General features: G+C 39.7%; 1 protein-coding gene across 4 annotated transcripts in view; it reads right to left on the bottom strand.

Moving 5' to 3' along the window:
- The window catches only part of NKAIN2 (sodium/potassium transporting ATPase interacting 2), a 746,352-nt gene that overhangs the window by 123,862 nt on the left and 608,983 nt on the right, over positions 1–13,507 (bottom strand). For 3 of the 4 annotated variants that reach the window (XM_039532698.1, XM_039532696.1, XM_039532697.1), the window contains one exon: positions 12,912–12,995. The exons of the other annotated variant lie outside the window; for it this stretch is intronic. In XM_039532698.1, the coding sequence (XP_039388632.1) occupies positions 12,912–12,995 (84 nt within the window). The remainder of the gene's footprint in view (positions 1–12,911; positions 12,996–13,507) is intronic. 4 annotated transcript variants of the gene reach the window in all.

Below are 13,507 nucleotides of genomic sequence, written 5' to 3' on the forward strand. Positions count from 1 at the left end.
GTGCAATCTCAACTAACATCTTAGTTCTACCTTTTAATGGAACAAGTACATTCAACATGGCTAAGATTTCTGGTCTTTTCTAGGAAAACTCATAAAAAGATTTAACTCCAACATATTCAATGCCATCAGCCAAGAAGTACGACTATTACTGTGGGAGAATTCAGCTTCACTATAGGCTTAGCAATATGCTTGGCCGATGATCTGCATAATTCCCCACTAAAAATATCAAAAGGAAATACTGTAATATCTCACAATTTGTGCTATGGGAACCTAGAAGTTTTGTTGATGCAGCTGTACAGTGGGCCTGATTCTACTCACACCAGTTTTATCCTGGTATAACACCACTGATTTAAATGGAATTACTTATGATTGACACCCCGTACATGACTTCAGGATAGAACGTTCGTCTTTTGGTATTTCCTTAGCTCATCAGTAGCAAAATATAATATACTGTAAATTCTGTGGAGAAGTATTTTCAAACTTGGACACCTTACTTAAGGCACCAAGTTCTATATTTGGATGCTCAAATCAGCTACAAAGTGTCCAGATACCTATTTTAGGGAGCTATGTTCCTGTTTCAGTGTGAAAATGTAAAACCAAGTGACCTAATTTAGACTGATAATTGGGCTTTGTGCATTTCTTTTTTCTTAAATGAGAACAGCACTTAGAGAAAGAATCAGGACAACATCCAATGCTCCTAGTCTCCGCCATCGTTCTTCCCACATCAAAGTTTTACTACTAACAATGGATTTCAGAACCTTTCTACATTCAGTCTTCTCTTGCATCTCTTTCACATTTTTCTCTTCATTTTGGAAAGACATTCAGGGTGTTGGTTGTTTACTAATAATTAAAACTGCGTGAGTCCACTGGCTTATAGTAGTATTAATGTTTCTCATGTGCAGTATAGAAGGGCTTTTAAAACATTTTAGTTGTATTTTATTTTCAGGATAGTCACTATGTTTCTTGTCTTGGTTTATCCAAGCAAATATGTAGATCAATAGTGCTTAGAATTTGTCGAGACAAACAGAAATAACCTCCTAATTCTAAATAAAACACTAAGGATGTGGATTTATTACATTTGGACAACATCCAAAAGATTGGGACTAGCTTCCTCTACCAACTGGGACAAAGCTAGTTGGCTGCTGAGGCTGCTGATGGAAAAGTCTAAGCCCAGGAGAAAAAAAACATTGAGACCCAAAAGAAAATATTTTAAAATCTTCCCCTTCTAGAGAGTGATTGATTTGCTATATTGGCTAAAATATTATTTCTACACCATGCCAAAAGCACTCTGTTTGATCAGCTCTATCCAATCCAGAGTTCTAGTTTTAGCCCAACATAAAATCTTTCCTCCAACTATGCCTCCAGTACTGGTGGGCTGCAAAGGAGCGTCACAGAGCTGCTATTACAGCTCTCCACCACCTGGAAATTCTCCCCAGGTATGGGAATATATGGATATTTGGTGAGGTCTGCCTGCTTTATGGTCCCTTTGCACTGGTTGTAGTGGCACAAGGAGAACAGAGAAGTCCGGGTCTTTAGGGCTCCCAGCGGGGGTAAGGCAAAGTTTGAGACAGAGTACTAGACTGAAACTTGGACTACACATGAGCACAAAGGAGTAAGAAGGAGCAAGGACTCCCCTTAGGCCCTTACATAGCTTGCCTAGACCTTGGGTCTGAACAAGTAGAAGTAAAGAAGTTCTGTGCCCCGACTTACTCCCACTGCCCCAGGAGTGGGTGGGTAGAGGGGATGGAGAACCGGTGGAGCCTTTGGGCTTGTCTACACATGAAATATTAATCCAGAATAAAGTAGGGTGTTAATGTAAAGCAGATTAGCTATTTCTGATTAACTACATGTGGCTGCTGTTATTCCTTCCAGTGTGGATTAAGCTAATTTGGAATAAGTGACGATTTATTATGGAATAGGAGCATCCACACATGGAGTTAATCAGAAATAATGGAACAGGAATAGCTATTCCAGGATAACTCCTCGTGCAGGCAAGCCCATCTCCTACACTTGCTGACAACTCAGCTTAATCAGCAGAGAGTTGTTGTCACTTGCTGCCGTATCGGACAGTAGCAAATTACTACCCTTCAAAGCAAGGACCTACTTAGAGGCTCAGCCTCAACGCACAATCTAATCCTAATTCTTAAATTTGTTAGAGAGGAGTTAAGTTCAATAGTGAGCTGTCTGGGTTAACAAATAATATTCATGGAAAAAACCCAACTAATCAAGAGTTTTGTTATGGAACTCATTCTCTATCTGCTCAGCAGAGTGGAATACACGTTGGTTTTAAACCATCAGTTAAATATTATTAAAGGCTGTTAAAAATGTGTAATTGTAAACTGACGGATATTTGTTTTTTTTCTAATTTCCAATAACATTATAAGTGGGCATTGCCAGTCCTGCAGCACCCCTGTGCACCAGGTGTGGCTCTGCAGCACGCTGCCTCCATTTCCCCCTTCAAGGGGCTCCTTAAATAGGCTCTGTACAGGCTTGGAAGAGCCCCAGAGGTGAGAGAAAATGCCAGAGCTAACTATGGTCTTTGTCTTGTTGGAGGAGACTTTAGTTTGGGACTCTGGGTTGTTGTAGGGTGACCACCTGTCCCAAATTGTGTGGGACAGTCCCGAAATAAAGAGTTTAAGTCCTGGCCCCAGACTGAATGACTCTGGTACAGCATTTGTCCCGGATTCCCTAGAGCACCACTCCATGCCTGCCTGAGACTCAGGGGTGGCACCAGCCTCTTCCTAGTGGTGGTGGTGGTGGGGGGGCTGAGGTGGGCCTTAGTCCCACCTTGCAACAAGACCCCACAACCTGTACCTCCTCTCCCAGTCAAGGCCCCATCCCCTGGGGCAGAGCCAGGCAATAATAAAAGCCATCCAGCGAACTCGGACTCTCCTTTCCAACAAGGACACTGGCACCCCATCCCAACACCCCCAGGGCAGGTAGAGGGTCCGGTGCACTCCACAGCAGCCCGAGATCCCTGGGTAGCTCTTACCATGGCCCAGCTCTGGCTTCCAGCCTGACCGGGGGCGTGGCCTCAGGGGGAAGAGGAGTGGGGGGCAAAGAGGGGGGTAGCTTTTGTCTTTTGAAAAGATGGTCACCCTAGGTTGTTGTAAACTGGTTCTGGTATTAAACTACCCCAAGGCCGGGGTATTGTTAACCAGAGAAAGCCTGTTTCTTGAAGGTCCTGAACAAGAGGAAAATCAGAGGTGGGGAACTTGCAGGGACAACCCTGGCCAGGAGGGGCTGCTCAGTAAGCAGCAAGTCTGTTACAAATTGGCATAGTCAGAGGATCCCAAACCCCACTCCAACCAAGGAGGAGATTTGAGATAGAAGAGGTAACCATAAGACGAGATGGAGGAAATTATCTGTCTATTAGTAGAGCAGCAGCAAAAGGCTCAGATCTTTCTCCTGCTGCTTTTGCAAAGCCAACAAAAGCAGCAGGAGGTACAGCTGGTCACCCAGCAGCAGTGGCAGGAGTCCTAATGTCAGCAGCAGGAGCAGTTTCTGCAGCAACAGGACAGATGGGCCCAGAATCTCTGGGAGGATTGGGACAGGGCAGGCCGAGCCTGGCACTGGCAGAGTTGGGCCTGGAAGATGTTGCTGAGGCTTGTCTCTGCATCTTTGAGCAGGTTGCCTGGGCTGCTGGCTGGGAAGACTCCAGGGTGCCAGGGTGATACCATTTCTGACTAGAGAGGCTAAAACTGCTTATAGAAACTTGAGTGATGCAGTAAAGCTTGTACTGCACACGGAAAGCAGCTTAGATTGGCAGAGGTTCATGGCTGAAGCATACCAGCATCAATTCCACACAGAGCCATGTCCACGGGGAGCCTGACCTTATATAGCAACCCAGAGGTTGCGAGACCTAGCTGCTCTGTGTCTGAATCCAGAGTCAATCTTGTTGGGGCTAGTCATGGATCTAATTGTTTTAGAACAATTTCAACCACTCGTAAGTTTCAGCTGGAGTGGTGCTCTCCAATAGAACTTACACTGGTGTGGACAAGGTTCAAAAAGGGGAGGGTATGTAACAAGGTGGGATTCATAGTAAGAAGCAGTCCTGTTACAGGAGCTAATACTGTTTTTCATTCAGCCAGCCTCATCTACCTCTGCCAAGTATTCCCATTCCTTCCTTTGCACATACTTCTGACATATCCTGCCACCAAATCTATTTTATGAGCTGGGAATGAGCTGTAGGGGGGCAGGTCACACTGAGAAATCATTATAAGGATGGAGAAGTAGAATGGAACCCAGAACAGCTCTGATCAGGTTGTTGGCCATGAAGATGTGGATAGGAACATAAGATAAGAACATAAGAATGTAAGAACAGGCATACTGGGTCAGACCAAAGGTCCATCTAGCCCAGTTTCCTGTCTTCTGACAGTGGCCAATGTCAGGTGCCCCAGAGGGAATGAATAGAACAGGTAATCATCAAGTGATCCATCCCCTGTCGCCCATTCCCAGATTCTGACAAACAGAGGCTAGGGACACAGTTATACCTACTCTATAAATTCTGAAAAGTATAACTATGTTCTTCAGGTTGCTCTTTAAAAGGTTCATTTTATTTTTTAAATCAGCAAGGCAATAGTTGTTAGGATATGTTAAATGACTCTGACAAACTTTAGTCCATAAAAAGTTTATTCTTGTCCTTGGAGGTGTTGAAGTTTAGCACAGTGCTGAAGGCTATATTGAGACTTGATATATCAAACTCATTTCACTTTACATGCAGTAATTAATTTAACAGTAAGTGAAACTGATCTTTCTTTGTGTGGTGCTATACTACGTCACTTAGTAATGATCACAGCTTTAGTTTTATTAAAAGTAATTTGATTTATCTACTATCTGAGTCTTCGCTCTCATCTGACTACAGATTTAAGATATAAGCATATTTTAGACGGCAGTGTGAAATAAGAAGGACGTGTATTGGCTGCTTCCTACATTTGTGTGCTTTTCTGGTTAAATTTGGAAAAACATTTGAAATGTTTTCACGACAAATGAGATTCACAATTCTGACGTCACTGTCAGCACTGTTCACAAAGATTAAAGCATATGTTTGAAAAAAAAACCCAAAAGTTCATAGGAGACATAAATATGACCTCAAAGAAGCTGACATTAGCAAATTATAATAATCTTTTGAGTTGTGGCTAATGCATGACAACCCCAAACAAATATTTATGGTCACTTCAGTACTCTTTAACCTCCTGAGACTAAGATAATTTATGGTCAGCTTAAAGCATGTAACACATGATGTTGCATACAATGTGTGTACATTTTCCATTAATTTTCCAGTACCACATGGGTTAACTCTTCAGTGAAGGTATACCTGAAGACACCAGGATAACTGTGAATTGGTAGAATGGAGCTGAATTTCACCTCACCTCCTCTCAGCCCTGATACACCTCTGACATGTCCCCTACAATAGGATGGAAGAGGAGCTGGCTTCACTGGCTTTACTCCAGCTGAGAGGCTACAGAGAATATCAACTGTTCAGATGTGGCAAGGGGTTCCAGCTCCTTTCTGCCACTCAGGTGTCAAAAACAGGTCAGAAATGATGCAGAATCTGGCCCACAGTTTTGTCTTAAAATGTTTTGTTCCACTTGTATTCATTCAACTGTATAATCATACTGCGCAGCCAGTGTTTTCTGTCTGCCAAGTTTTCATCTATGCTAGCTAAAACTCCACCCACCAAAACCTCTCTTCATTTTCCATCTCTGAATCCAAAGATGCTCCAGTTTCCTGTCAACACTAAAGTCAAACACAGTGACGAACTTTAATAAGCATAGCTCAGCAGAGAGGCAGATAGAATGGAGCTCTCTCTCTCTCTGTGTAGACTGAATCAGTGATTGAAAACTTTATTTAAGAAACTGACAGACAGTAGATTTACCATTCTAACTGTAGGGTCTGGAATCAGGGTCTTAAATTAAGTTTTCAACAGCTGATTTGGCCCTGGGAAATGCAAAATCTTGTTGAACTGTCTCTGGGGGCTTCTTATACTGCATTTTTGTTTGTTTGTGTTGAGTGCTTTCGCAGAATTAGAGGAACTATGGTGTCAGAGAGTTAGAAGATCGATGCTTTTATTACTTTGAATTGCAATGCTGGTATACACAAAAAAATACCAGCTGGGGAAAAATCAAAGACATTTGACTTCATAGTGTTAAGAATATTGTAATACATTGGGACTTGTGAACTCTAGGATATACAGTTAATTTTCTTGTCAAGGAATAAATATTAAATATCTGATTTATTAAATATAGGCTTTGAAGAAAGATAAAAATAGATTTTATAGAAAGAATATATATATGTACCCAATAAATCAAATGTCACCTCTAGTAATTCATGACTATAGTATCTATATAACAACTTTATTATGAAGTACTAGCAATAAAACACTTAAGGCCTGTGTTGTGTAAAACTCTTACTAATAAATTACTTACTAGAGTGACATTTTGTTTACAGGGCACATATATTTTATACTGACCCCATCTATTTTTATCTTTCTTGTATGAAAGAATTAAAATAATTAAAACTTCCTTGAATTCCCAATACTGGACCAGCTCCTCTGATGGTATAAATCAGTGTAGCTCTATTGACTTCAAAGGGAGTTTAAAGTGCACAAGGAATGTAGCACTAAGCCCCTTTTGCACTCACAACACAAAGTACATACATTAATTCCGGCTAAAAAGTTGAACTATATTGTTTTTAAGCATACATATCCATTAATATTAATTGATGGCACAATCAGGCCCTATGTTAGAAGGAAATCAAAACAGCATGGTTCAGCACTCAAAAGTCAGGAAATGCCAAACTTATGCTTGCACACACCACCTTGTGCCTACCCTCTTGTGCCTACGCATTTCAACACTATCTTTAATTACATGGTCATATACTATTTAAAAAAATTATACTTTTTTACAACCTTAGCTGCACATGTAGCATCTTGTAATACTTTATCATTTATTTACATCCATGTAATTTTCACTGTTAAAGCAGTCCAATGTGTCTTTTATACACTATCAACTTGATCTTGCAAGGATTTTCAAACCTTATGCATTGGGAATAGTTCAAACTTAACACAGTGCATAAAGGTAAGTGTGTGCCTAAATCCTTGCAGGACTGAGGTGTTAGGCTTTTCATACAAGTTCTCTCTTTCTAAGGCCTGATCCTATGAACACATAATGTTTATTATCCCAAGTAAGACTAAGATTTTGTCACATATATTTTAGTAAAAGTCAGGGAAAGGTCATGGGTTTTATGAATTTTTCTTTATTGCCTGTGGCCTGTCTGTGACTTTTACTAAAAATATGCATGACAAAATGGGGAGCGGTAGGGTCCCCACACCACCCGCCGTGGCTGGGCAGCTGTGGGCGCCCTGGCTTGGAGCACATGGGGCCCCCATCACCCATGGGGGCTAGGAGCTCCAGGGAGTTGCAGGGTCTCCCCGCTGCCCACAGGGGCCAGGAGCTGCAGGGTCCCCCTGCTGCCTGTGGCAGCTCAGAGCTTGAGGGGATCCCCGCTGTTCCCAGCTGCCATGGGCTGAAGTCACGGAGGTCTGTGGAAGTCATGGATTCCATGACTTCTGTGACCTCTATGACAAAATTGTAGCCTTAATCATAAGTAGTTCCACTGAAGTTTGACGTATTTAATATAAAAAGTGGAAATACCCCTCCAAATATACGCCACATAAGAATAACTGAATGTAATACAAAATTTTTTTCAGAGTTTTCTGAGAAGAATCCATGATTTTAAGAGATGCTCATTTTAGGAGCAATTATAATGGAATGGCATCTTTTGAAAAAAGTTATTTCTCTCTCTTGTTTCTAACTTTTGGTAATTTACTCAGTCTACCCATGGGACCCTGAACACACAATATGAGTGGAGTGTATCTAGGAGATGGGACCAGAAGTGTACATAAAAAGAAGAAAGCATTATGCATATCTATACAGCAGTACAAATAATAACAAGGATGCTGGTCTGGAGGTGTTGGTTTACTGCAGATTCATGTAGCAGGAATGGCTTCTGATTAGAACTGGTCAGAAACTGGAATTCCCATTCCCATGAAAATTGGAATTTCAAAACTCAAAAAAATTCAGTTCTAAACCAGAACACAAAATGAAATTTCAAAATTTCATGAAAAATGGGAATTTCAAATTTTTATTTTGAAAATGACATTACTTTCAAAGCTCCCTGAGGTGCTCAGAGTTCCAGCAGTCTGCCAGGCAGGGAGCTGGGCAGCTTGGGCACACTGGAACCCCTCCACCTGGTGGGCTGATGGGAAGCCAAGGACCCTGGAAGCCTAGGCTTCCAAGGACCCATGACACTGGGAACTTGGCAGCTGGGGTCAAGGAGCTGGAAGCCTGGCTGCCAAGGGCCCAGAGCAGATTTCCAATATCAGGCAGGATTATGTTGTTAACCTGCCTGGTTTCCATTGGCATTTTGTCAAAATCACTCCTAGAGAATGTTTTGATTTCCATGAATTGACATTTTCTGACGGAAAAATGTTCCATCAGAAAACTTCTGACCAGCTCTACTGCTGACCTTTACTGTTTTGCTGTTTTCACAATCTCACTCAAACAACCACATGATTTTTATTGGACTTATGCGACAGGAAGACAAACAAGACATATTGTTACTAATAATGACAACTTACTGCAGGGACAAATTCATCATGACAGACTGGATTTAATTAACCATGGAAAAGTCAAGGAATCTAGTCTGACTTGCAGGTGACCATTTCTTACATAATTCTGAAAGGATGAATTTGCTTGTAGACTGAAAGCTACAGTTTGAGTAGAACTACTAGACAACATGGATATTGAAAATATGTGGGAATTTTTCAGACAGTAGGTTGAGTGTCAATGTCATCTTGCCCCAATCTAAAAGATCAAGGTGAAACAAATCATGGGTCCTGGATTATGTGTCAACTAATTCAGACCTTCAGTCAAACTAAGTTAGCTGAAAATTTTACTAGCATGAAAGCAAACAACATACTATGCAGGAAATAAAGCTTTCAGCTCTGAGACAAGGAGAGATGTTGAAAATAATGTAACAAAACTTGAAAGACCCATATGAATGCTTTTGTATGGACATAAAAATGAACTAGATAAGGGTTCAAGAATAGAGTGACAAAATATTTTTTTTTCACCAGATCATGAAGTCAGTGGAAGGTGTAGATGGTCAGATTCTCCCAGGATTTGCATTGGTCTTGAAGTCACTTGGTAAAATATAATAACACCAATTGAAACCTTTACTCTGGATTCAGAAATGTCTTTGGCCAGAAATTAAAGAAATGATATAATCTTGGAAAGTGTATGTTTGGTGTACCTTTTATTCAAAAGGTTAAAAAGACCCTCTCAGAGGTTGAAGGAATATTTTAATGTAATATTATTACCTCTATTTTAGAATCTTAAAACTAAAATCTGTCTGCAAATGGAAGTGGCTGCATTTATATCTCTTGCTTTTTTGGTTGTCAATTACTGTTGTGAACATAGCTGCCATTTATATTGTAGTTTGTGAGAAAGGTAATGGTGTGCTCATCCTTTTACTTTCGCTGGCTGAACCAAAGTAGAATAATAGAATCATAGCCTTTAAGGTCAGAAGAGACCATTATGATAATCTAGTCTGACCTCCTGCACAATGCAGGCCACAGAATCTCACCCACCCACTCCTGTATCAAACCTGTGTCTGAGCCATTGAAGTCCTCAAATCATGGTTTAAAGACTTCAAGATGCAGAGAATCTTCTAGCAAGTGACCCGTGCCTCACGCTGCAGAGAAAGGTAAAAAAACCCCAAGGCTTCTGCCAATCTGCCCTGGAGGAATATTCCTTCCCGACCCCAAATATGCGATCAGCTAAACCCTGAGCATGTGGGCAAGACTCACCAGCCAGCACCCAGGAAAGAATTCTCTGTAGTAACTCAGATCCCACCCCATCTAACATCTCATCACAAGCCATTGGGCATATTTACTGCTAGTAGTCAAAGATGAATTAATTGCCAAAATTAGGCTATCCCATAATACCATCCCCTCCATAAACTTATCATGCTTAGTCTTGAAGCCAGATATGTCTTTTGCCCCCACTACTCCCCTTGGAAGGCTGTTCCAGAACTTCACTCCTCTGATGGTTAGAAACCTTCATCTAATTTCAAGTCTAAACTTCCTGATAGCTAAGTGCAGGGTCACGCATTTAGGGATTAATAACAAGAATTTTTGTTATAAACTGGGGAAGCATCAGTTGGAAGTAACAGAGGCGGACAACGACCTTGGAGTATTGGTTGATCACAGGATGACTATGAGCCGCCAATCTGATATGGCTGTGAAAAAAGCTAATGTGGTCTTGGGATGCATCAGGTGAGGTATTTCCAGTAGAGATAAGGAGGTGTTAGTACCATTATACGAGGCACTGGTGAAACCTCATCTGGAATAGTGTGTGCAGTTCTGGTCTCGCATGTTTAAGAAGGATGAATTCAACCTGGAGCAGGTTCAGAGAAGGGCTACTAGGACAATCTGAGGAATGGAAAACCTGTCTTATGAAAGGAGACTGAAAGAGCTTGGCTTGTTTAGCCTAACCAGAGGAAGGCTGAGGGGAGATATGATTGCTCTCTATAAATATATCAGAGGAATAAATACCAGGGAGGGAGAGGAATTATTTAAGCTCAGTACCAATGTGGAAAGTCTCTCACTTTCCTACTTTCCCAGTCTCAGCTGATGTTCTTCATTCTTGCCTGGTTCTAATTTCCAATTCAGACTGAACCCACATCTTAGTTTCCTGGTTCTTGCGCCATTCTACTTGTCGGTACACTCTCCAAGCCAAACTCAAGTCTCTGCTTTACAGCCTCTACTCCCAGCAGTAACTGTAAATACTTGCTCATGTTACATGCACACCTATACATAAATGCTACATCTCCATTCCTTTCATAGTCAAAATACTTTAGAAATATCAACAATAAAGCCTCATAACATTTCTTTATTGGGTTATATATCTTTTATATTAAATACTGAACTAAAATAGGGCATATCTTCCTGATTTTGAGCAGATCATTGTTCATGACCTTTGTTTTATATGCAAGAGCTGTACTGAGGAGATTCTTTATAACAGTCTAAACCATTCATTACTTACAGTGTTTGTTGGTACTAATAAACATTTTCATTGGCTCTCTAGTTATAAATTCAGTGAAACTGAGATTGTGATATTACTAATAAATGTTGAACCAAAGTGAATATCCATACTTCACATTTCCTATTAAAATCCAGTTATTACTTTCAGAGAGGATTATTATTCTGCTGATCCAGAAGAGACAGTTTGAATAAATATGGAAATGATCTGTAATAAGATAGACCTAAATCTGTGATAAATCCCAAACTAAAGATTGTAAACCCCTCACTCAGATGAGATGGGGCCTTTTATGAGTGAGTGATATTCAGTGGACACCTTTTGTGGAGTTAGGTATGAAGATTAATTTGCGAAACTCTGAATTTTTTCACTATTCACAGCAAAACTGTGGAATATGTGACTGTATGTAAATAGGCAGGCTTCTCTTGTTATAATCTGGCATGTTATAATCTGGTTCTGTAAATTACCGTGCTTGATCTATTTACCATATATATAACATGACTGCAAATTGTGTGTGGTATCTCCCATGTAATTAAGAATAAAAATCTCCGAGAGAAAGATATAAGGGTGGAATGCCAAAAGACAGGATGAGCTACCAACAAAGTCAATGGAGACTCATTTGTCAAGGCTATTAACCTCTTGGAACACTGATCCATATCAGATGGTCACATCCAATAAATAAAACTCAGACTATTACCAGTGCTGTTATGTGTCACACAATTATAATATCTGTTTCTAGAAGGGATTCCAATTAGCAGAATTTATGTTATAAAATTTAGTTCTAGAAATGGTCTTAAATTAGGAAGAAAATATAACTGAAGTGAATGCAAACATTCCATGATACAACTGTCAGGAAAAGAAGATTGTGGATGTAGTTCATTCAACAGAACTTAGCAAAAACAAGTCTGCAATAGGTTACCACTGAGTAGCCAAATACCACTAATGCCAGCTTAGGGTTTCCAGCAGCAAAAACTGAAACTCAGCTTTCACTCCTTATCAGACTGTTAATGTCTAAACTAATATTCATGAGTGAGACCTGATCAAAAAACCTACATCAGTTGAAAGACTCCTGTTGACTTCATAGCCCATCAGATACACACACCTTTGTAAATTTCAAATTTCATATGTGATACCTGGTAGTAGTAACAGCCACTACAGTTATGTTGCACTTAGTTATAAATTAAGGTTAGGTTGGAACTCTCATCATACTTCTCTTTTCACTTGCTTATGATTTTCTGAAATAAAATGCTTTATCTAGAACTGTATAAATCAGATATTTTTCTTTAAAGTTTAATTCAAGCTATTCACAAATAAACACCATCTCCACATAACCCTCAAATCTCCATGCCCTGTTCTTAATCTGCCTGTAGCAAGAAAAGACAAGAACATATTCATTTTCCTTAAGTGAAAACAAAAGGATTCTTCCAAATGCATGCATGCAACATTTTCATTTGCTGTGTCAGGGTTTTTACTAAAATAGATAAAAAAGGGTGAGTGGCAGGGAATCATGTAAAATTTAATCTTTTTACATGTTATTTATATATTTTTTAAAAATCCCAGACAAAAATCGCTCTATAGAATTGATTAATTTCTTAGATTAGAAACACATTTCCATTTCTCAGTGAAGATAATGAACTCCCTCTCCTTAGTTTAGTATTCCAGAAGAGTATAGACTTATCCAAAATGCTCATTAACAAACTCCCAGATGTTAATATAATGTTCAAGGCATCACAATTAGATCAATAAAAACAGGAATATATTAATACTTGATAATGTCAAATTTTAAGGAGTAGAACCTTCTTTTCTTACCTTGGTTAATTTATTAATGTCCGAGGACATTAATAAATGCTTTGGATACAAAATTTCTCCTATTTGTATAAATGACATTCCAGCCTGATTTAAAAAAGAAAGCTTTATTAAAGTATGAGCATATCCCACTGACTATCCTAATGTACACATATCATTGATAACAGCAGAAGTACAAGAACCAGACATCTCAAAGTCTAAATCATTGACAAAGATAAATTAAACTTGTTCAAATATATCTGATAGTCACAATGGGGTCTTTGCCCTCCAACCCTTATTTCAACAGCAATATATAAATACTGCACATACAAGATTTATTGAGGCCAGTTCGTCTTGTAAATTTCTCTCTACCCAGAAAACTGCATTTTCTTTTTAATTTTCTGCTATTATTTCTAATTAATCCAGACTCTTGAGTTTTCTTTGATAACCATTCTGCAGTTGGTCTAACGAACCTTTTAATTTTCTAATCTCTTGCCAAATCCCATTGATCTTCTATTCATTCTCATAACTAAATGACAACTAGGCCTTACGGTAATATCAGTAAAGGCTAGCTTATGCTGTAGGAAGCAGCCTTGTGTAAGGTGGGTGCATGACTGAAC

The sequence above is a fragment of the Mauremys reevesii genome, linkage group 3 (assembly GCF_016161935.1).
Source record: "Mauremys reevesii isolate NIE-2019 linkage group 3, ASM1616193v1, whole genome shotgun sequence".
Lineage (NCBI taxonomy): Eukaryota > Metazoa > Chordata > Testudines > Geoemydidae > Mauremys > Mauremys reevesii.